Source organism: Apium graveolens, chromosome 9, assembly GCF_009905375.1.
Source record: "Apium graveolens cultivar Ventura chromosome 9, ASM990537v1, whole genome shotgun sequence".
Classification (NCBI taxonomy): Eukaryota; Viridiplantae; Streptophyta; class Magnoliopsida; order Apiales; family Apiaceae; genus Apium; species Apium graveolens.
The window spans coordinates 288,669,330-288,693,900 of NC_133655.1; the positions used below are offsets into that span (position 1 = coordinate 288,669,330).

A 24,571-nucleotide genomic window follows, 5' to 3' on the forward strand; every position below is an offset into this window, starting at 1 on the left:
TTGATCCACTTTCAACAAGCATAGATTTAATCTCTAATAGACTAATTGCACCACTATCACAAAAATCAACATACACAACAGAGCCACCATTATATCTCTTAGGGTTATCTAGCAGTTCACCATCATAGTACAGTTTAATTGAGAAAAGATCATCATCTGACATTATAAATCACCCAAAAATCAATCAATAAGTTAACATTACCATTGTATGCACAATCGAACACAACAAATAATTGTACAAATTTTCACTTATTCAAGAAACATACAATAATCAAATCAGTACAAAGACGTAATTAACACACAATAAACCATATGACATTAACATTTTTTCTTCAAGAAACCCTAAACACCCAAATTTATGATCCCTAATAACTAAATAAATTAACATTACCATTGTTTGCACAATCGAACACAACAAATAATTAGTACAAATAATTAGTACTTAACATACAATAAACCTTAAACCCCCAAATTTATGATCCCTTACAACAGAATATGCATGCACAGAGGGATAATAGAAATTACCGGTATATTCTGGACAGTGGTACGGTTTGAATCTTCCTTATGCCTCAATCTCCACGCCATTTTGCTCTGATTGAAGTCCCGGTTACGATTAGATTTAGGGTTCTGGGGGGAATTGTGAGACTTCTTTTGGAGGGAAATAAGATGATCGACTTGACAATAATACAGGGGTTATGTGTGTATCAACTGTGATTTTACTAATTTAGCCCTCTGCTTATTTTTAAAAATGATAATATGTAACGTCCGTTAGTTGAAACAGACGGAATGCAATCGAGCGTTAAAAAATATAAACAAGGGTCATGCGGGTGCCTATTATTAAACGTGAGCCAGTTTTGTGCAAAAATATTATAACTGAGGCCATTTTCGTGCAATTAAGTCTATTAGAAACAATTAAAGTATATATGATTATTTATATATGATATTAAAATAATTATTTATTTCGGTGTCTAAAATACTCTATCTGATATATCAAGATATTATTTTCTCCGGTATTTAAACTACTCATAATTCGAGTTATAAAATATTAAAATATTTTTTTAATATATAAATAAAAAGCCCGGATAAAGCCCGGTTCGGCCCGATCCGGCCCGGCCCGCGAGCCTAAAACGGGCCTTATATTTCTTAGGAAGCCCGGTCCGGCTCGATTTTTAAGAAAGCCCCGCCCGATCCGTTTTAAAAAAAACCGGATTTTTTAAAGCCATGATAAAACCCGACCTGATGGGCTTTTTGTGCATGTCTAGTATGGGGAGAGGCGCAAGAAGTAAATATGAGGAGAGAAGAAGAAAAGATAGAGAAGATTAATTTAAGTGGGCTTTTATCAAAAGGGTGGCATTAGTGTCTTTTTGTTAAGTAGACCATATTAAACTTGTGAGAAAGGAGAGTGATTCTGAGTGAGATCTTCAAGGAAGGATGTGTTTTAGGAGGAGTTAAATTATGTAAAAAAGATTTGGCTTGCTTTTTGACTGTCCACGTCTTACTCAATGTTCATGTTATTACCTTATTGGAGCACGTGATTATTATAACATATCATATTACGGAAAATTACACAGTATGTATCAAATATAGGTCAACATATACACATTAAAAAAATCAACATGATATGCTTCAGCAATTGTTTGTCCATGATCGGACCTCTATTATAAAAAAATTGTACAATTACATATCCAAATACCAGTAAATAATATTATTTGAATTTCAAGATTTTTAAGACACATCCTATTCACGCACACATACTTCTACTTAAACGACCATCTTCTTATCCTTAAATTCCGATTTTTTTATAAATCTTAAAATGCAGTTTGGTGAGAAAGTGTACAATTGTTGGTCACATAAAATGTAGCAGTATCTACAGGTAAATAATGTATCAGGCAGACAGGCACCAAATCTACTAATAGTACTAGTGTGTATTATCAAAGGAGATAGAAATAAAGAAAGAAGGTTCCAAACGATATTTGATCCCTTGTACTATTTCTGCAAATTGATAATTTATGCATTTACAATTATACACACACATGCAAGCCTGATGAGTTTACAAATCTAACTTATTTGCTATATTACAGATAATTAAAGACATAAAAATCACAATCTTAAAGCTTAACTGAAGTAAAAGAGCAGTTCACTTATACACATGAAGCATAACATTAACTTATATTACTCAACTGTGATGCCACCAATCTCAAGTGAATCTAAGTGCTTAGGGCTTTTGTAGTACCTCAACAGGAGAGAACAACAAACCCCACTGACTGATGATGCTGCCATTGCAGCTCCCGCGATCCAGGGTGGCAAGCGGAATCCAGTTGCAGGGAAAAGGAATCCAGCAGCAATAGGGATTCCTAGTAGATTATAACCCAAGGCCCATATGTAGTTCAGTCGGATTCTTGTAAAGGTTTTTCTCGAAAGATCAATGGCAGTAATAACATCTTCCAGGTTGCTTTTAATTAAAACAATGTCAGCTGCCTCCGTAGCAATGTCTGTATCAGCGCCATTTTCCATTTCAATCCACCAGGGCTGGTGAGTCATTAATTCCATCTCCCACCATTGCCACAGTTTGTCCCGAAGCCTGCCATTAAGGTATACACATTAGCGTAGTACTATAAATAAAATTCATGCTCTAAAATCTATATACAAGACAGAATTAAACTTGAATGCATACTAAACCCTGAATTTAGTCAACTTTATGCTTTGCCACCGCGATCTTTATTTTTGTTGTTTAAACCTTTGCTCGTAATTGTCACCTTAACGCCGCAATTTTTGCAACATGAATAGGCTGAAAAGGTGCTAACTGCTAACCAATAAAAATAATATCCCTCAGACTAGACTGTTGTCATGTTATTATTATTGCCTTTTGTCATATTAAGCCGGGGGTCTGCAGTAACAACGTCAGACAAGCTATGTGTACATATTACTCTATAAAGTACGTCTGGTTTGCTTCGGTTTAGACTCTAGTCATGAGCACAACTAGCTAGTGTAATATTTTGTGACATAATTTCTATTTGAAGCACTTCAAGTATTTACCTGTAGTAGTTCCTTCACTTTTTCAACTTTGAACTCCGATTTGGCTTCTGCAAAATCTGTGTTGATCCCAATAAATGAAACATAAATTTAATAAAGATAGCCCCCCGGCAGTAGGCAAAACTCCTAGTTAGATATAAACGTCTTTCCATTTCCTGATCCAAACACAACATAAGCATCTGCTACATTTACCAGGAAATTCTTAAAATTTTTAAAACACAGGAGAAATAACACATACTGATTATCAGTTAACTGGTATAACTCTCATATGATTAAGATAAAGTGTGTCCCACACCCTGACATCTTTTCTAGAATATCGCATTAGAGAAACTTATCAAAAGGCCAACTAAGTTCAGTTAATAGAATTTAACTACAAAATCTAGAAAAACAGAAATCCCCTATGCACCCGTTTTTGCTGCTGCACAAGTAACAACACGATCCATCTCGTCAACAGCCTTGACATTTACTCTCTTGACAGTATCATCCTCAGTCTTGGAGGCCACAATTCCCAAATCCTTGACAGCAACATTCTTAACATTGAAGGCATCATCGTCACCACGGAAGGCCTCCAGAGGAGACTCATGATGCCTCTCAATTTTAACTGTCAGACCGTAGGGGCCATGTGAGCCAATCCTTACGGAGTTTAAAGAACTATTCTCAACTTGTCCACCCGCTGGCTTGGGTCTTTTAGGCTCGTTGATAGAGTCAAGAGCATCATAAAGCGTTAGGCCCTTGTACCAAGGAAGTCTCTCCGAATACTGAATCATATTGTCACCCTCAAGTGCCGAAATGGGAATGAACGGAATACTATCAGCAATATATCCAAACTTTGTCAAATAGGAACAGACTACCTTCTTGATTTTATTATACCTTTCCTCGGAGTATTTTGGGCTAGTGGCATCCATCTATAGGATTTAAACACAAAACTTTATTAGTCCAAACCCAAAATAAGAGGATAAAGGATAAACAATATAAACTATAGAGTTAGCTTTTACCTTGTTACAACAACAGATCATTTCCTTCACACCAAGGGTATGAGCAAGCAAAATATATCCACGAGCCTGACCTATATCGGATATACCAATTTCAAAAGCACCCCTGGTGGAGTCAATAACAAGGACAGCACAATCAGGTTGAGAGGTACCAGTGCCACTGCCAATAACCATATTTTTTATTAAATGGCGATGTCCAGGAGCATCAAAGACTGTGCAGTGGTACTTTGATGTTTCGAACTTCCATAAGGAAATATCAATGGTAAAACCACGTCCAAACGCAGCCTTAATCTTGTCAAGCACCCACGCATACTTGAATGACTTCTTATTTCCCTCGGTAACCTCATTTTCCAATCTTTGGAGATGTCTATCACTGATACCGCCAAGACTGTGGAACAAGTGACCAGTGGTGGTTGACTTCCCAGATTTGAGATGGCCAATCACTATAATATTGATGTGAACCTTCCCTCCCATATCAGAGAGTGCGTTGTCAGATTGAACAAAGGATTCCAAGTTGGAGCCAAAAGTAACAACATTCCCACGCTTTCGACTACGAGTCCTAACTCGTCCTGCAAAAACAGTTCCCAGGCCTCTAATATATTGCACATCCTGAAGTGGATGAGGGAAATTACACGAGGGAATTTTACACTTGGTTAACATGTCAAATGCTTCATAGAGGGTTGGGCCCGTGTACCACGACAACCTTGTGGACCTCTCCATAATGTTGTCACCCTCAAGTGCAGAAATGGGGACAAAATTGATTACGGTAGGGTTATAGCCAACATTCTTCAACTCAGACGAGACTTCATTCTTGATTTTATTATACCTTGCCTCGGAGTATCTTGGGGTGGTAGCATCCATCTATAGGAGATAAGCATGACGAAACAATATTAGTTAAAACACAAAACATAACAAGGATCAATAAATATAAATGACGGAGTTAGGCTTCACCTTGTTACAACAACAGATCATCTGCTTAACCCCAAACGTGAGAGCAAGCAAAGCATGTAGACGTATCTGATCTCGCTCAAAAATACCAGCTTCGAAACCATCAATAGTGGAGTCAACAATAAGCAAAGCAAAATCAGCCTGAGACATACCAATAATCATATTCTTGATATGTCCAGGGGCATCAATAACTGAGCAGCGATACTTCGAGGTTTCAAACTTGAAGAAATCAAGATAAAGGGTAAAACCACGTTCGTACTCAGAATTGAGCTTGTTGAGCACCCAAGCATACTTGAATGTCTTCTGGTTCACCTTAGCAGCCTCTTTGAGCTTCTCGATCAAGTTATTAATAGTTGTTGATTTTCCGGAGTTACCATGGCCAATTAAAATTATATTAGCATGAACCCGAGTCGTCATCTGGAATAACCACTCTTAACAATTAAAATCCATAAATAAAGCCCAAAAGAACAAAAACAACGTAAGATCCAACATGTCCCCTAAATGACCAACCACATACATCTCCCATCGAATAAAACGCAAGAAACGCCACATCAATCTCCCCTAACTTCAATGTCCCATCCTTCCCATCAAAAGGAGCCCACCCCTTAACTTTATACACAATCAACTCACCCCCCCCCCCCCTTCCAATCCCCTCTTACTAAAACCTCCCCAATAGGCCACGAATACAATACTCGAAGCATGATAAGCAGTATACGCAAATAATGTAACCAACAAAACAACGTAACGTACGGATAAGTCTTAATACTCCAATCTTTGCCTCTATAATTCCTAATTACTGCAGTTATAGGCGGATTCCCTCACATTATATCCTCCCCACTTATCGGCATTTTATCAAACAGGTTATGTGCACAACCCTAAACTAACAATTTTTTCGAGTTTCGACAAAACATTTCACCACAAAATCATCTTACACTAACAATTTCACATACTACATAAACAAAACACATAATCAATTTCACATACTACACAAAAAAAACACATAATAAAACCGCGTATGAAAAAGAGAAAAACACCATGTATATAACCAATAAAACTCAATATAAAGTTAGCAACGGATTATTACAATTAATTGATTGTGTGTGTGCATTTGTCGAGAGAGAGAGAGAGAGAGAGAGAGAGAGAGAAGCTGATATTCGCCTATGGAAGGAAAGAGATGACAGGGAAAATTGATGGTTCAGTTTTGATTTAAAAATTTTTATTCAATTTTATTCGGATCAATTTTCAATTTTAAAACCATATCACACAAAAATAACAAAACAACTATAACTAATAAAATTTGGAAAGAAAAGCAGTAAATTTTGCTTTAAATGGCTGAAGATCAAAAAAGACTGTTTATTCTTATTAGCCACCTGATAATCTGGTAGCTTATGATTTAACATTTTAAAAGGTGATTTATTATCAAGAACAGGGGCGGGTAATCTATTGATTAGGTAAGTAGCAGTAAGAACACAATCCCCACAATATTTTGTAAATCAGACTGAATTATCAATGCTCTAGTCATTTCTAAAAGGTGCATGTGTTTTCTTTCAACTTTGACATTCTGTTGTGGTGTATATGGACAAGAAGTCTGATGAACAACACCAATACCGGAAAGATAAGAAGTAAAAGATTGACTTAAGAATTCATCGTCATTATCTGACCTTACAACCTTTAAAGATATCTGATATTGAGTAGCAACATGTAATACAAACTTTTGAAATATGCTGAGAACATTCTGCTTATTAGGCATCAGAAAACCCATGTTGCTCTAGTGAAGTCATCTACAATAGTCAGAAAGAATTTACAATCAGTGTTGGTTGCTACATGATATGGACCCCAAATGTTCATGTGAATTAAAGCAAAAGATTCAGTAGAAACATAATTGTCTACTGAATCTTTTGCTTAGAAACATAATTAAGCAAAAGATTCAGCAAAAGAATTTACAATCAGTGTTGGTTGCTACATTGCTTAGAAAGAGGACAAACATGACACTCTTTACTACAAGCTTCAGAAAAAGTAACAGATATAGGTATATGACTAAGTAAATTGTCTGAAATATGACCTAATCTCATATGCCATAATCTGGAACTAGAAATAGAAGATGAAATATAATTGACAGCAGGAATGCTATAAAGAGAAGATGAAAGAACATATGTTGAAGTACTTGAAGTAGAGTCAGGTGAGAAATAGTATAGACCTTCAAGTTGATTACCAGCACTCTCTGATGCTTCTGGTCCTGAAAATGCATTTATTTGCCAAAAAGGAAACAACACAGGAATGATCTTGTGTAAGTTTAGAAATTGACAACAAATTGCAATGAAAATATAGAACCAGTAAAACATTTTTAAGAATTATGGATGGAGTTAAAATAACAATGCCCTCATGAATAACTGGAATTAATTATTTATTAGGTAAAGCAATGTGATAAGACTGAGGAATAACAATGAGATTCTTCATAAGATTCTTATTACAACACATGTGGTTTGATGTTCCAATATCAATAATCCACATGTTTGATGAAAATTTCTGTAAAGAATGAGTATGGAAATTATAGGCCATACCTGCCATGGGAGTAATATGTTCTCCAGGAGAACAATTCTGTTGTTTGTTATTCATCATGAACATTATCATTTGATTCATTTCAGTCATTTGATTTTGCAGTTGTTCCATTAATGGAGATACAGAATTCTGCCTGCCAGAGAAGAAACCACCAGAGTTCTGTGCAGGATTTGAAAAAGCACCTTGCATTTGTGTATTACCAGCAGCAGGAGAAAAGTTATGTTGAAAAGAAGCATGGTTAGCAACATTTAATGCCTGCGGTAACTGTCTGAAACCAAAAGACTGAGCTGAATTGGTGTTCTAAAACTGAAATTTGCCTTTGCCTTTCTTCTTGTCTGGGTAGTCAATTAATTTGAAACACTGTTCTTTGAGATGACCATCTTTGTGGCAGTAAGAACACTTCAATCGAGATTTATTAACAGCAAATGACTTATTGTCATTACTATGTGGAATTACATGTGTGTTTCTGAAAACCAGCATGTTGAATAGAAGATTTATGATAAACTTCTGCAACTGCACCTAGAAAAAGAACTAGAGATATGGCTTCCTTGTTTCTGTTTCTCATTAATAACCTTTATTAATAAGAGAAACTCCTTACTCTTAATTTTGGTTTCACCAAATATTTGGTACCACCAACTTTTAGTTTCACTTATTCTGTTATTCATTCATGTATATCTTATAATTCTATTTTTGTATGTCTTTTTTTTGCTAAGTATGTCTTTTAATTCTACTAAACTTAAACTTCCTTATATACTTCTACATGTATTATGATTTTATTAAGTTTGATTTTATTTTTATTATCTTATACTAGAATGTCGTATGATTCTATTAAGTTTAGTTTTATTTTTGTTTCTTTATACTTCTACCTATTTAGTTTTGTTTTATTTTTGTTTCATCCTTTTAACTTAAACATTTGTATTCTTAATTCCCTTATGTATTGCTAATTTAATATATTATACGTTTTTGGTTTCATCAATTTTTGATTTCACCCTTTTTGAAATTCATCTAGCTTTAAATGTATAATTTATATTCTTCTTTTACTTCTATATCTGACTTATATCAAGAAACGAAGCTTTGTGAATTTCGTCCAACTATTTCGCTATTATCTTGATTTTCTGTAGCTCTGATACCATGTAGACTTTACATACTATATATATAGAGAGGTATGGACAAAAATGATAGATTGAAAACTTGATGAGTAAGATATCTATCTTTTATATTACAAAGTCTACCTCTAATATTATAACACCTATACATGTTGACTTAGTTGACTGCAACTAACTCTTTTTACTAAAAGCCACCAATAGCTTTCTTTGTTTTGCTGATATATTTTGCTGAAAAATGTCTTTAGCCTCCCCTAGAACAGATATTACATTTGCTGCAATCTTTGATTGTGCTATAATAGAGATGGAAAACTTGTATCGTTATGCTCCCTTAATCACTCCACTTAGCTTTGAGGTAAAAATTGTCTAAAACTTACTAGATAGTACAGTGTCTGCATTTCTATAAAATCAATATCTTAAGCTCTTTTTCTTGTGTCTAACGTGTTCTTTCACTTTCTGCAGATTGATATCAAGAAAGTTCTGGGAGTCGCTTGAGTTTTTGACGACTGATGAATATTATCTGGTGTGTAATGGATGCGGAGAATAGCTAGTGTGATTATGCAGATTTCTTTGTTACTATATGTAGTACTGTACTGCTTTTGTTGTTGGAGCCATATAATGCAAATTTGCAATGTGTATTCTATGAGCTCTAAAGTCTCATGATGTAATTTCTGTGATAATGAATAATCAATCCAGTCATCAGTTCATGCACTAAAAATCTCCTTCTAAGTTCTAACATTCTGATCTCAGTTCTATGTATCATCTTTAGTCTTAGATGACTGCGATTATGATAGAATATGCGGATAAATAGATGCAAATTAGATCACCTGAAACGAGAAAAAACAGTTGCAGTCTTGCTATATCCAGGTTTTACTATAACAAAGATTCTGGCCAGCAGGAAGAAAAAGAACACAAAAAATATATTATTAGGATCACAAAGTTAGCACCATGGCCAGAAAATACATGGCACATTTGATGATTGAATAGGGTACAAGTTACTTTAGTAGCAATAATTGGCACATCCAGTAACATATAAGAGTCAGCCTGCATTCTGCAACATTTTCTTGTTAAGTTAGAGCATACTATCAGTCCTTGCAGGAAGTCGACGGAAGAAGTTGACAGGCACAGAAGGCAGACGATAGCGAAATCTGGGATGCCTCATCATGTAAACTCCTGCCAATGCAGCAATCGCCTGGAACGGTGTCACATACAACACTATAGCAGCTATTACACAGAATGTGACATATATGGATGTAGCTCGAGGATCCCTCCAGCTCAACAATGATTGAACACGCTCACCCTGTGTTGCAATATCACCTACCACAGTCTGAATTCTACCGGCTACACTCCTCAGGCGATCATACCTCATTCTGACAATCTCTGGATTGCGACTTGTAGGGAATGTATCAAATTCTTCATCAAGTTCATCAGGGTGTACTGCCTCTGCCTGAGAGATCTTTGTGTTCATGTGAGGAGGGTATCTTGCCCGGTATCTGAAGTTCCAGATTCCAATCAAAAACATGTAAAGGAAACAAGTAGGCAAAATCAGTTCAGGAAAGCAGACAAGCAAAACATAAAGGACATGCACAAGCACTGTTGTGATGGGGTTTTTCCACATGCATATATCTCCAAACCATTTCCCCACAGCAAATAATCCTGAGAAAATTGACATTAGACGGAAGAAATTGGCCTTGCTGCGACGCATGCTCCACAAATGTGAGTCCACATCAGACATATACTCCACTACCTCCTTCCTAAGAGGTGGTTCTGCACGTCCCAGGCGTGCTGCAACTATGTTCACAGCCTGGTGGCGCAGCATGTCAAGCTGCATTACACTAAATGGCCTAGCATAATGCATTTTCGGCAACAGAGGTTTAGAGTATATATACATCATGTTCACAAAAGATGTGCAAGAAAACCGTATTGCCAAATGCACTTCACCCATCTTCTTGACACCAGTAGGGTGAAGAACTAGTAAAGGATAAGAGTGTGTGTAAACACGGCCAGCCTCGAGTGTAGAAAGGCGAATCCGAACCTTCCCAATTTGCAGGTCCTTGCCACCGTGAGAACCTTTTTCCCCTAGCTGACTATTGTCAAAAACACCTATAGTCAGGACAGTAGCAGTATCAAACACCTCCCAAGTGTACTGCTCATTGTATTTTGGACACAGATTGTCGACAATTGTGCGTGTCCGGACCCATTTATGACCATACTTTGCTACACAATATGTATCTGATGTTCCCCTGCCATCTCTTGTTTTCATGGGATGGAGTCCAACAGCATTGAGGATACCAAGTTCCAAAACCCCAATAGATGGCTTCCAAAGTTGTTTTGCTGTCGGACGAAGATCACTGCTGTAATGAGTAGACTCATCAAGAACATGGTAACCTCCATCTAGACAGACTCGGAGATGGAGCCTGCTGGAAAACTTCTCTTTCTTTAGCTGATCTACGTCTATAGCAACAGGTTTCTCCAAATTGAACCAACGAGAATGGATGATACGGTCATCAGCACGCTTCTCCACCATGTTTAATGGGATGATCACCCTCCCAAGAATCTCATCTTTTCCAGGACCTACACGATCCTCAACAGTAAGAACCAAATGATCTTCGAAGGGTTCTGCAGCAACAAATATCAGATCCTCATTCCAAAAAGGATTCAGAGACCTTGCTTGAACTGTCTTTGTTTTGAAAACCTGGCCCCCTATATGTGCCTTTACATATACGTCAGGGAAGCGAGTCCTCTCTGTAGGAACCAAGTCCTGTGCCTCAACAACATTAACACGAACATACCATAATCGCGGTGCATGATAGACCTTTGAGCGAATTAGTGTTGAGGCAGCTGCGGAGCTGTCAATAGGCGTTGCTGCATCAGAATGCCATGCATCAGGAAAGGCTTCATCTGCTTGGGTACCAATCCACACTGCAAGCATCAGTTCACTCTTTATTTTCTCTCCTTTCTTATCCTGGAGCCGATACCACTCGGGAGCCAGTGGACTATCTGGTGGAACACGCATAGGAACCTCATTCAAGTCAAACCTTACAAGGCCAACAAAGTCATCTTTCAGCAGATCTTTGTCTTTCACTACAACTTCCAGGACAGATGCCTGCATTCGCTCCCTTGAGAATGCAAAAACAACATTCCACATTGGGTTCTGCTGTTTCTCCATATGCCTTGTGACACCTTTATAATTTCCTATTCTCACCTCAACATATGGATCAAGGCTTCCTGTAATATCCATGGAGGGAAGTTCACGAGCCTTAACAACTCGTACAAAAAGAAAGTGCATCTTTTCGACAAGATCATAAGTACAAGCAGCCTTGTCTGTATGAATGATTCGACCCCCTACAACCCGTCCTCCTCCAAGAAATGGGCTTGTCTCCTTAAGTGCATAGTCAACTGGTTGCACTGATGCTGCAGAGTACATGCGGACAAGTTTTGGAGGTTGTGGTTCAGCTTTCATATTCTCAACCCCATATTTTGTTGATTCATAAACTGACAGAGAAGGGGAATGATTCTGCTGCATTTGATGATTAGGATTTGGGAGATGATGGAAACTGTGCCTCGATTCGGATTTGATATTAGAGAAAGCCCTTGATACTTGACCATCAGCCGAGTGGGCATGCATTTCAGTCTCTTCAGCTGCAACTCGTGGTTTAGAGGACTTTATCGATGCATCATCAGTTATATAAACCCTAAGACCGAGTTCTCCTCTCACACGTGAAAAAATTCCCCGCTTTTCCAGAGGGTAGTGCAGGACCACGGCATCTGAGTGGGGAACAAAGGAAGTCCCATTGATGGAAACTTTACCAAGAAAGGAATGTGATTGGGCGACTTTGATATTATTGTAAATGTACGCTTCAAGAGTTAGATTTTGAAGGTTGGATGGGTCAGAGATGTTGAAGTAGAAGCTTTCATCCCATACGGGGCTAAGGTCTTTCTCTTTGATGGTTGTGCGGTACCTTTGGCCATCAAAGTAGAGTTCAACATAAGCACTGGATGAGCCTTGCCCGTCCTTTGGCAGAAGGTTGTGGGCACTTGCTACATCAACTCCAAGCTTAAGGTTGTTCATCGCAACTTTGTTGGAGATGAGATGTAATCAGAAGAATCTGGAAAGGTACGGAAAAATTTAGAAGTCTAACAAAAAACATTGTTAGCGCTAGAAATAAATGGGTACAACATTGCAGAGCTGCCAATGCCTATCATGTCATATTGTAATCTAGTGATAACAAGCAAACCCAACACTTTTTATTGAATCTATCACTTCAATTAGTTAGGAGCTGCAGACCTGTCTTGCAGATACAGCTTAAGGATACGACGATACACTAATTGTAGTACAGGAGACTATCAAGACTTGCTGAACAGAGGGAGTACTGACAATGCAAGGACTTCTAAGTTCTAACATCCTGGCAGCCTAAAACATTTCAATGACCTTAGAAGTTCATAACAGCCTCTATAAACCGGCATCTTTTTTAGTCTTCAACCTAAAATTACGAAGCAACTAGAAGAACATACAGCAGATAAGGTACAGTGCATAGTTCTCAGAAGCTCTAATACTAATAGATAAGAATGGTCATTGTAAAACTGTTACTGCTACAAAAATTAGCATCTATGAAAATACAAAGCACTAATAACATTCTTAAAATTCCCATCAGATCACATAAATCATGCAAGAACAAATCAACAAAAGGTTAGCACAAATGGATGCAGCAGTCTTGACCTCAATTAGCTTACCTGAGGTTGTATCGTAAACCGTCTACTGCAGCTTCCAGGTTTGTAGATTAAGCATAGATTCCGAAAAAATTTCTTTCAAAAATCACATTGAGAATAATGGCCAACCAAATGCAAAACCAAAACAATGTCTCTGCTTAAAATTTGCCAATACTATGATGAAAGATCTTTACTTTGGAACTGAGTCATAAGAACTCTTTTAAATTTGAGTAAGATTCAGATATACAAACAGGTCAATACTTTTTTGGAACCATGTGCTAGACTACCTCGTAGAAAGATCTAAGACTTTAAAATATGAGTTTATAAAACTAAAAAAACTATAACTTACATTGACATGCATGAGCTTAAAGATACAATCCTTAATTACCGGTAATGACACATGATTACAAGTACTAAACTTTACTTAAGCTCAACCAAATAGATAAGCATCAAAGCAGTACAGTGTTCTAAAAAGTATTATGGTAAAAAGTGAAAGGTGATGATACAAAATAACAAAAAGAAAGCTATAGTCCTTTAATCTGAACAAAAAGAACATAACTTTAAAGTACTCTTTATACAGTAGTAATAAAGGTATTATAAAGAAGTTAAAATTAAAAATGTTCAATTACCATGTAAAAATTTGAAATACTCCGTCCGTCCCATTATACGTTTAACTTCTGACACTATTTATGGTAAGCGATTGACTATTAATTTACTTCTAATCTATAAGATCAAATATAGTCATGAGTGATCTTGTTGAATTCGTATTTATGAGTACTTTAATACAATGAAGTTTTTATATTTAATACTAATACAAAATTAAAGATATTAACAATCAAAAGTGTACACTGACAAACGTTTTGTCCAACACAAATAGGAAACATTTTTAGGACGGAGTCGGTATCAGAGAAAATAATAATACCAATAAGAGTAGATCTGTCAGGGAAGTACATCTTCCAGATAAGTAGATTGTGTAATTAATGAGAAGTGGTAGAGGTTGTTTAGTACATTTCATTTTTTTTTCTCACATCCACATACAATGTGTTTCCTAGCAAATCATACTAGATGCATATTTGTTTTGGAGTAAGTACGGGGGAGGGTAAGATATACGCAGAGTTTAGCTCGAAGAGTAGGGATGTTTCTGTAAAGACTGTGTTTGAAAATGCAAGAAAGATCTTAGTGTAGAATGCTCAAATTGAACTTCACTGAAGTTTCTAGAACTATATTGAAAAATTTCAGGATTATAAACACACAAAGAACAGTAAAAATGCAACCACATTATTGAAATGAGAAAGGTTAGAGAAGGTCAGTACCTGGGTTGGTTTGAAGGTCTTGAAAGTTGAAATCTTTAAAGAGTAGCGCAGGCTTAGTGAATGAGTAAAATGAGCAAGACAAGAAAAACTAAAATATATAATGAGCATGGAGAGAAGTGTGGCTGTATGGGGAGAGCTGCAAGGAGTAAATAGAGAGAGAGGGAGAGAGAGAGAGGGGGGGGAGAGAGAGAGAGAGACTAATTTAAGGGGGCTTTTATCAAAAGGGTGGCATTAGTGTCTCTATGTTAAGTAGACCATATTAAACTTGTGAGAAAGGAGAGTGATTCTGAGTGAGATCTTCAAGGAAGGATGTGTTAGTTTAGGAGTAGTAGTTACATTATGTACAAAAGATTTGACTTGCTTTTTGACTGACCAAATCTTACTCAATGTTCATGTTATTACCTTGCTTGACGAAACGATTGTCACGGCACATCATACAAATAAAATTTTCACGGTGCCTATCAAAGATAGGCCAACATATACACATACCAAAAATCCTCTAGTACACGTATGGGTGGACTTTTTGCAGGTATAATGATCGTTTGTTCATGATCGGACCCCTATTATAAAAGATTGTGTACAACTGAATATTCAAATAATGGTAAACAATATCAATTGAACTACAAGATTTTCGAGACACGTTCTACCTACTTACGCACACATATTTCTACTTAAAAGACCAGCATCTCAATGTTAAATTCCGAAATTTTCAAAGGTCTAAAAATGCAGTTTGGTGAGAAAGTGTACAATTGTTGGTCACATGATATGTATCAGTATCTACAGGTAAATAATAGATCAGGGACCAAATCTACTAAGAGTACTAGTGTGTATTAACAAAGGAGATAGAATTATAAAGAAAGAAGGTTCCAAGCGATAATAATGGACCATTAGGAATGGCTCTGTTGATATTTGATCCCCTGCATTTCTGCAAAATGATATAATTTATGCATTTTACAATTACACAAACACATGCAATGAAGCAGTTGGTGCAGCATTATGGGGATGGGTCCTCAACCTGAACCTGTGCCTAGGGAGTGGTCACCTTCTTATGTCTGTACTTCAGATCATTATCTTATGATTTTCTTCAACTAATTATGTCATCAGTGTACTTATGGATTCAAAGTTGGTACTAATACAAAACAAATGGTGATTAGTTCAGATGTTTCGCATATCGATGCACTCAGATTACTCCAGCTAGAATCTGAAGATAACAATCTGATGCTGCATAGTTTTTATTTTTTCGAGGATAAGGTAGTAAATTGAGTAGTGTTCTAAACATCGGTATAGACAGTCGAGATCTGTTAGACAAACGTAAGCCAGCATTATCGTTATCTATTAGACAAACGTAAACAATAGCCATTAGCCAGCATTCTTGTTAAACTATTGGAAACTTCTTATTTATACTACAATTTGTACAAGAACTAGGCAAGCTTAATGAGTTTACAAATCTATCTTATTGCTTTATTACAGATAAAGACTTGGGAATCACAATTTTAAAGCTTAACTGAAGTAAAAGAGCAGTTCACTTATAAACATGAAGCATAGACCATAGTATCAACTTATGTCACTCAACTGTTATGCCACCAATCTCAAGTGAATCTAACTGCTTGGGCCTTTTGTAGTACCTCAACAGGAGAGAACAACAAACCACACTGACTGATGATGCTGCCATTGCAGCTCCCGCGATCCATGGTGGCAAGCGGAATCCAGTTGAAGGGAAAAGGACTCCAGCAGCAATAGGAATTCCTAGTAGATTATAACCCAAGGCCCATATGTAGTTCAGGCGGATTCTAGTGAAGGTTTTCCTCGAAAGATCAATGGCAGTGATCACATCTTCCAGGTTGCTTTTCATTAAAACAATGTCAGCTGCCTCGATAGCAATGTCTGTACCAGCTCCAATTGCCATTCCTACATCAGCAGCCACCAGGGCTGGAGAGTCATTAATTCCATCTCCAACCATTGCCACAGTTTGTCCCGAAGCCTACCAGTAAGGCATGCACATTAGCGTAGTATTAGAAATACAAGCCATGCCCTAAATACATGACAAAAATTAAGCTTGAATGCATATTAAACCCTGAATTAGTCAACTTTATGATCTGCAACCTATATGTAAATTTCAAGTAATCGAGCCTCCACGATTTTTTATTTTTGTCATCTAAATTTTTACTCAAAATTGTGACCTTAAAGCGCCATAATTTCTGCAACATGACTAGGCTGAAAAGGTACTGACCAAAAGAAATTGTATAACTCAGACTAGACTCTGGTCATGTTCTTATTACTGCGCCTTTTGTTATTTTGAAGCCGGGACAGAAACAACATCAGATAGGGTCTGTGTACATCTTACTCTTGAAAGTATATATGGTTTGCATTGGTTTAGACTCTAGTCATGAGCACAACTAGTGTAATATCTTGTGACTGTAGTATGTCTATTTAAAGCACTTCAAGTATTTACCTGTAGTTCCTTCACTTTTTCAGCTTTAAACTCAGGTTTGGCTTCTGCAAAAATTGTGTCGATCCCAACTTCCTTGGCTATGGACCTGGCAGTTCCCCAGTTATCACCTGTCACCATAATACTCTTGATATTCATTGACTTAAGAATAGTAATGACTTCGCGAGCACTAGGTTTTAATGGATCTGATATGGCAAGAACTCCAGCCAACTCCCCATCTATGGACACAAGAATCCCAGTTTGAGCCATTTCTTCAGCTTCTGCAAGCATTTCCTCTGCGTCAATTGGAATTTTAATGTTGAGATCCAACATCAGGCTCTTGTTTCCCACAGTTATCTCTTTATTACGAACAATGGCCTTCACACCATGTCCAGTGATTGATTCAAAGTCTCGAGCTTCTGGCCAGGCAGGGTTTTCTTCATCTTCTCTAAATTTCTTAGCGTATTCTACAATTGCCTTCGCCAAGGGGTGCTCGCTGTTTACCTGAAATAAAATTCAGTCCCGCAGTAATTATGCATTGTTATTGCGCATAATAATGTAGCCCAAAGCCAAAAATTTACCTCAGCTGCAGCAATCAACTCATAGAATTCTCGAAGTACCATATTCTTTAGAAGCTTAGTGTTAACTACCAGTGGCTTGCCCATTGTGAGAGTCCCGGTCTTGTCAAAGACAATGCAGTTTACCTAAAGATGATAAAAAGTGTAAAGTAACTTAAATGCTGTCTTCCTACATACATAGTTTAAGTTCTTAGCTCTTAAGACTTGTGATAATTTTTGAATAATTCACAATGTGCTCCGAATTTTAAAGTTTTGAAGGAAATAGTTGAAGTAATATATTTGACTGTTTATAGATAATTATTTGATCCGACTAATAAAATCACTTGGGGCTTTCTGAGTTCTGACCTTATGAGCACTCTCTAATGCCTGGCCACCTTTGATCAGCACACCTTGAGTGGCACCAACTCCAGTACCAACCATCACAGCTGTTGGAGTTGCCAAGCCAAGAGCGCATGGACAGGCAATGACCATGACAGAGATGCCAAACTGTAACGCGAGCTGGAAGCTATCCATGGAAGACGGAATCCAAGATTTTGGATAACTTTTATATTGGCCAGCTAAAAACCAGGCAAGCCAAGTGCAAAAAGAGAGAGCTATAACCTGCAGACATTAAAACTTGTTGACAAGATCGTAAAAATTGGATTCAAGTATTAGGTGTACTTAAAAATCTTCATTGCAGAAAGCATCATAAAGTTTACCGTTGGCACAAAATACTTAGAGATGCGATCAGCAAATTTCTGCACTGGAGCTTTAGCCATCTGTGCTGATTCAACAAGTCGAACGATTTGTGCAAGAGCGCTTTCTGAACCTACATGTGTTGCCTTAATATGTAGCACCCCATTCTCATTCACAGTGCCTCCAATCACTGTATCACCCTGCCTCTTAGCCACCGGACGAGCTTCTCCTGTAATCATACTCTCATTTACATGGCTTTGTCCCCATATGACAGTACCATCTGAAGCTACCTTTGCACCAGGGAGTATCTTAATCACATCATTCCGTTGGATCAGTCTGCTGTCTATTTCTTCCTCGTTTGCTACGTTTCCTTCACTGTCGAAGGTTAATAGTGTGGCGGTATCAGGAGCCAAGTTCATAAGCTTGGCAATGGCCTCAGAAGTCTTTCCCTTGGCCAAAATTTCTAAATATTTCCCGAGGAGAATAAATGAAATAAGCATTGAGCTTGTCTCGAAGAAATCTGTAGCCTCGAAATGTGGGGATGTAGCAGCTCTCAAAACCAGGTAGACAGAATAAAAGTAGGCTGCATTTGTTCCTAGTGCAATCAAAACATCCATGTTTGCAGAGCCATGCTTCAATGCCTTATAGGAGCCAGTGTAGAATCGCTTTCCGATAATGAACTGCACTGGAGTAGCCAGTATCCACCTCATTAGCGCCCCAATCTCCAACATATTGACAACTTTTCTTTTCAAACCATGCTTAATTCCAGGTATATACATGAAAATCATGGATGTTAAGAATATCGGAATTGTAAAAATCAAACTCCAGAGGAAATATCTGAAATATTGCTTGATTTCCTGTCGCTTATGCGCATCTCTTCCTCCTTCCCCTTCTGGATAGATTTTTGCCTTGTACCGACCTGATCCCGTCGATTCAATGACTTTGATGAAATTTCTAGGTCCAGTCATATTTGATTTGTAAGAAAGAGAAAACTTTTGGAGCTCAGGATCAATATCGATATCTTGAACTCCTGGCAGTGCTTCAAGAGAATTTTCAACAATTTTTATAGAATTAACAGATCTCATTCCATCAATCTTGAGTTCAACCCTACTAAGATCTTGCCCTGAACTAATCAGTATGGCCTCAAAACCAGTGTCTTCAATTGTATCCAAAATCTGGCTTTGGGACACAATCTTCGGATCATATTGAACTTGAGCTTCTTCAGTTGCTAATGCGACTTGAGCTTTAAGCACGCCAGGTACAGCCTGCAAAGCGGATTCAACAGTAGTGGAGCAAGTGCTGCAAGTCATTCCCTTGATGAGGATTCGGCATACTAGTGTGGATTTATCACCGTTCTCTTCTTTTATCAAAGTAGCTTCAAATCCAACATCTTCAATGGTCTCCCGGATTGTCTCCTCCTGCACACGATAACACAACACAGTAAGTTTTGGTCCAAAAAAAACAGGTTTACTTAAAAGACAATGGATCACAACTACACAAAAAGATAAGATTGTAAACAATAAGAAGAGGAACAATATGATTTCTGCTCATACAATCCATCAAGTACTTGTTTAGTTATCATACAGTAGGCATCAACTATCTGAAACAATTAAAATTTGAATTCAAGCGTAAAAGTTTAACCATTATCAGCACTTCAACTATCCTAGCTTATATCCGAAAAAAATGTACAGTATGAAGTTCAAGTGTTTCCACCCAGTGTCCGGGGAAAACTCAGATATCTACATGCTATAGTTTAAAATGTTAAACTGGATGAGGTTGCGAGGATGACAAAAATATGATGTCTCTAAGCAAATCTTTTCAAACAACCTTTTCTTATCGTCTGTCCCTCCCCAAGTCCGCAAACATAACCAGAAATTGGCTATGATTCATGGAGTCCTTTAATGCAACTCCATGGTTTCAATAGTGAAATCACTGTGTTTTGTTGTCCATAAGGCCGGTCTAGCCTCCAGTACAAAGTTATGTGAATCCTGTGTAATCATGTTCATCGAGTACTCATGATAACACTAAAAATAGATCAAACGTAAATATCCTGTTTTACTGTGGCGTCGTTAATAGGAACAGCTAGAAAGCAAGGAACTTAGACAATCAGATAATTAGAATTTGTAACTGCATGTCCCTTTTGTGTTCTTCAAGTGATAAGATTAATCATAAGAAGTTATAAAATTACGGATTTCATGCCTAGTTTGTGCAGCTGTGCTGTTAATGAACATATCACACGGCAAAGGCCTTAACAAAACATGCATATATTGCTCTCTTCATAGCCATATTTTAAACGGAAGTGAAAGCAAAAATAGCCATCAGTACTGCAGTTCTGTTGCGTAGAAAAAGTTAAAACACTTAATTAAAGAATAGAAATCATATAAGTAGATGCTGTTAAGTTAAGAAATAATATTCCGGTGCTAATTTTTCATTATCATAGCTTGAAAACTCAGCATCAAGTTGCAACTGATAAGAACATCTAAACAACAAGAGTAAGTATGGTTCTTTTATACGTTACTCTAGCTCGAACACAGGTAGAGTTCAAGTCCAGTTTTCTTCATATCCGTGATGCATATAGCCGCGGAATCAGAATTTAAAATGAGTCAGGCTTAAATTGCTTGATAATAAAATTTTCACAGATCAGCCAGACTAATAAAAATTCTGTTGATATTTAAGGATAAAAATGAACTTAGAATGAAAAAAAAACACTACTTTTTTTAACTTAGACGAGTTTCAGCCTAGGTTAGCTCATCTCTGGTTTCGCCACTCGTTGTATAGTACAACAAGAATACAAACACACAATCATGTTTTACTGCAATTCATCTTAAACTACACAACTCTACCACCCTTCAGTAATTCAAATAAAATCATACGTATAACGGAACACGTTAATAAAGTACGATATAAAACACGAATTGAGCACGATAATTAAGCACATAAAGGGCAGCATCCTTAATTCACAATAATTCAAATAAAATCATACTGATCACGAAAAAATCTTACGCTAACAAACGATAACATGACTTGAGCACGATTATTAAGCACGTACACAGCAACATCATCGTCAATTCACAATAATTCAAATAAAATAATCCTTATAACGAAAACCACTTACGTTAACAAACGAAGGATAAAACATGACTTGAGCGCGATTATTAAGAACATCAACAGCAGCATCCTTAATACCGGGAAGCCGTTTAACCGCCTTCTCGACGGAGGCAGCACAGGCGGAACATGTCATTCCAATGACCGAAAACAGAGCTTTCGACTCCGATCCTTGAACGAGCTTCTCCTGTTCAGATGAAACACCTTTCGGATACTTTGTCATGGACGGATAATGCGGTGTAGGTGATAAATCTCCATGACTCTTCTGTCGAATACATGTTATCGATAATAATCTTGACGCCATATTATTAATAGTGATCTTTAGCTAGCTTTCTCTGTAACGAGAAGAAGATGTGAAATCAAATTTGAAAATGCCCTAATATATAAGATGAGATGTTCGGTGTGAATTAAATATTAACAGGCGGCAATGTTACGTTTTTGACATTTTTACGAATTAAACATTATAATAGCAAAATGACCTATCTTGAAATATATATAATATATATTTGAATATGTTCGCGTGTATTCGCGGTATTCATCATATTTTACGTGGTAAATTATTACATAAACTTATTAAACCTTTAAGGAAAAAAAACTGTTTTATATGATTACCATAACATATAATTAATTTTTGGAAATTTATCAAAAATATAATTCTTTGTAAAATTATTTACGATTTTACCGGTTTCTGAATTTTTTTACAAGAATACTATTTTTTGTGAAATTAATTGTAAGAATATGATGTTGCATAACAAAATGCATTTAGTTTGAATTGTAAGAATATGATGTTGCATAACAAATTGCATTGTGCAACTGTTTTAGGTTGTATTTTTTTTATCGTGGATAACCTGCAGCCGATACCATTCAGGTGCGCTCTGGGCAAACCACACACGCTCACACAATACGCAATAGTCTGCTAATCACGTGAACCAAGGTAAACCGCATTTAAGCGACACTCTAACTTAATAGGCATAATCATAAATTCTCCTCACGTGAGATGTTTTAGATTGTATTTCAGCATTCTATATTACATTTTAGTTGCAAAATTTGCAGAATGTATTTTCACAAATATTTTTTAAAATTTAAGTGGCAAACGTAATTGTAATTTAGTAGTTTTGTTCACTGTTCTAAAAATCCCCGATTTTTTAAAAATCCCCGATTAATCCTTAAAAAATATTTGACCGATCTATTTTTTGAAATTCGATTAATATTTATAAATTATTTTTGAATTATATATTTCATAATAAATAAGGTAAATATATTAAATATTATTAAAATATTTAAATATATCCGATTTTTGTTCCGATTAATCTCTCCGATTAATCCCCAATTTGCCGATTAATCCCTAATCGGTACCCAAACCGATTAGTGCCGATTACCGATTTTTACAACCACTTTTGTTAAACTACTACTCCTGTACTCCTATAGAAAGTACAAAATGTGGACTAACGCAAGGTTTATCTGAAAATAACTTTGGCATATTAATTTTATCTTACGAATAGTACATAATAAATTTCTTGGAGCAGACACAGTTGTGGCCTGGTGGGCCTTTAAGAATAAATTTCGGCATTTAAATTTAACCATACTTATAATAAAGCTCCTAGTCTCCTATTATAGTGTTCACGGTACATCTAAGCTGAATATGTATTTAAATTTTAAATTAAGTAAATATTCTTATTTTGATTACATTAGAATTTTCAAGTTTTGGAATATGATATTAACGAAAATACTAAATTTTTTTGACTTGTTATAATAGTTATATTACATCTTTCACATGTAATTTCTTCTATATATAATAGGAGAAAAAGGATATAATTTCACGAGATTAAGATATCTCATTGAAAAGACTAAATTACCCCTGATTTTAATATTTGTGTAAAAGATGTGTTTTGTGGGAATCGAACTCAGGATCGTAGTGCTCCAATACTTATTATCATTCTTTTAGGTTTTGAAAATAAGATAATCCGAATTCTTTTACTAATAATATGTAGGGTTGAAATTCGAATTCGACTTGTGAATGATGAATATAATTTACATTTTTATAGAACCGAATATCATCTTATAATTGAAACGAATATTGAATCGAAACTCACAATTATGATATGTCATTATTTATGGTCAAAAATAAATATTTGTTTATTAAAATATTCGATTCCATCATTTGATTTCGTAAATTAGGTATATAATATTTATTACATATGGTACAACAAATTCAAATAAAATTCTATAAAACGATCATGTTTTAGTCATGTAAATAATTAGTCGAGTATTATTAATTTTTTTAGCATAAGTCTAGAAAATTTAGAATCTGAATATACAAAAAATGGATAATTCGGTACTCAACTGAGTCGAACCGAATCAGTTATAATTATTCATATTCGAATTCAAATGAGCAAAATGTAAAAAATTGAATTTAAATTCGAATATATTCGAACAAGTATTATAGATTCAGACCAATCTTATCGTATTATGATTCACGCACATATTCGGCTCCTTTTTACCCATGTATAATTATGGAGACAAAGCATATTCTTTTAAATTTAAGCGAAATTACTCAAAATATTTTATTTTTAAACTTATTTTCCAAAATAATGTCATTTTTAAACTTATTTTTCAAAATACAAAATTTTCAATTTCATTTTCAAAAATACGATTTGCAACTTATGCAACTTGTTATGCAACTTAATTTCAAATTTTAAAAATGTTGATTTTAAAATTGCATTGATTGCGTTTTAAGTTTGCAACCGAATCAACCTTAATATTTATTTAAAATAAATAAAAATTACATTTCAGGTTGCAAAAATTGTAAATCGTATTCTTAAAAAAGAAACTGAAAAGATTGTATTTTTGGAAATTGTGTCACAACAAGTCGTATTTTTTATATATTTTTTTAAAAAATACCGCATTTAAAAAAAATAATTTTTTTTGACAAATGCAAAAAACTTCATTAACTTGAATATAATACAGTCAGGACAAATTCCCAATTGTCGATACAACCAGGTAGTAAAACAAATAACATACTAAAAATAATTAGATGATTTGTTTTCTGATTGTTTAACACATAGAATTTAAAAATTATTGAAATTAAAAACGAAATTAAAGACATCCCAAACGATCCAAATTGTAC

General features: G+C 35.9%; 3 protein-coding genes and 1 pseudogene across 7 annotated transcripts; all 4 read right to left on the reverse strand.

Moving 5' to 3' along the window:
* Positions 1-1,957: 1,957 nt before the first annotated feature.
* On the reverse strand, positions 1,958-3,120 carry LOC141686559 (putative copper-transporting ATPase HMA5; annotated as a pseudogene).
* Positions 3,121-3,271: 151 nt separating this feature from the next.
* Positions 3,272-7,649, reverse strand: LOC141683858 (uncharacterized). Of its 3 annotated transcripts, XM_074488648.1 has the most exons (6): positions 7,535-7,649; positions 7,171-7,209; positions 6,635-6,754; positions 4,977-5,390; positions 4,029-4,886; positions 3,272-3,938 (listed from the first exon to the last, which is right to left on the reverse strand). In XM_074488648.1, exons 4-6 carry the CDS (start codon positions 5,388-5,390, stop codon positions 3,432-3,434), a joined length of 1,779 nt encoding a protein of 592 aa, XP_074344749.1. In that variant the 5' UTR covers positions 6,635-6,754; positions 7,171-7,209; positions 7,535-7,649; the 3' UTR covers positions 3,272-3,431. The 3 variants fall into 3 exon arrangements, with proteins under 3 accessions (XP_074344749.1, XP_074344750.1, XP_074344748.1); XM_074488649.1 differs by lacking the exon at positions 6,635-6,754; XM_074488647.1 differs by lacking the exons at positions 6,635-6,754; positions 7,171-7,209; positions 7,535-7,649 and adding an exon at positions 6,058-6,495.
* A 1,855-nt stretch (positions 7,650-9,504) lies between these two features.
* LOC141682747 (multiple C2 domain and transmembrane region protein 7-like) lies at positions 9,505-14,924 on the reverse strand. Of its 2 annotated transcripts, none has more exons than XM_074487443.1 (2): positions 14,659-14,924; positions 9,505-12,744 (listed from the first exon to the last, which is right to left on the reverse strand). In XM_074487443.1, the coding sequence occupies exon 2, from the start codon at positions 12,705-12,707 to the stop codon at positions 9,708-9,710; it is 3,000 nt and encodes a 999-aa protein (XP_074343544.1). In that variant the 5' UTR covers positions 12,708-12,744; positions 14,659-14,924; the 3' UTR covers positions 9,505-9,707. The 2 variants fall into 2 exon arrangements, with proteins under 2 accessions (XP_074343544.1, XP_074343545.1); XM_074487444.1 differs by lacking the exon at positions 14,659-14,924 and adding an exon at positions 13,370-14,596.
* Positions 14,925-15,992: 1,068 nt separating this feature from the next.
* On the reverse strand, positions 15,993-21,833 carry LOC141682424 (putative copper-transporting ATPase HMA5). Of its 2 annotated transcripts, none has more exons than XM_074487115.1 (6): positions 21,455-21,833; positions 18,363-19,757; positions 18,010-18,264; positions 17,668-17,790; positions 17,111-17,590; positions 15,993-16,639 (listed from the first exon to the last, which is right to left on the reverse strand). In XM_074487115.1, the coding sequence occupies exons 1-6, from the start codon at positions 21,746-21,748 to the stop codon at positions 16,223-16,225; spliced, it is 2,964 nt and encodes a 987-aa protein (XP_074343216.1). In that variant the 5' UTR covers positions 21,749-21,833; the 3' UTR covers positions 15,993-16,222. The 2 variants fall into 2 exon arrangements, with proteins under 2 accessions (XP_074343216.1, XP_074343217.1); XM_074487116.1 differs by lacking the exon at positions 21,455-21,833 and adding an exon at positions 20,167-20,473 and having other exon boundaries at positions 15,995-16,639.
* Positions 21,834-24,571: the final 2,738 nt, after the last annotated feature.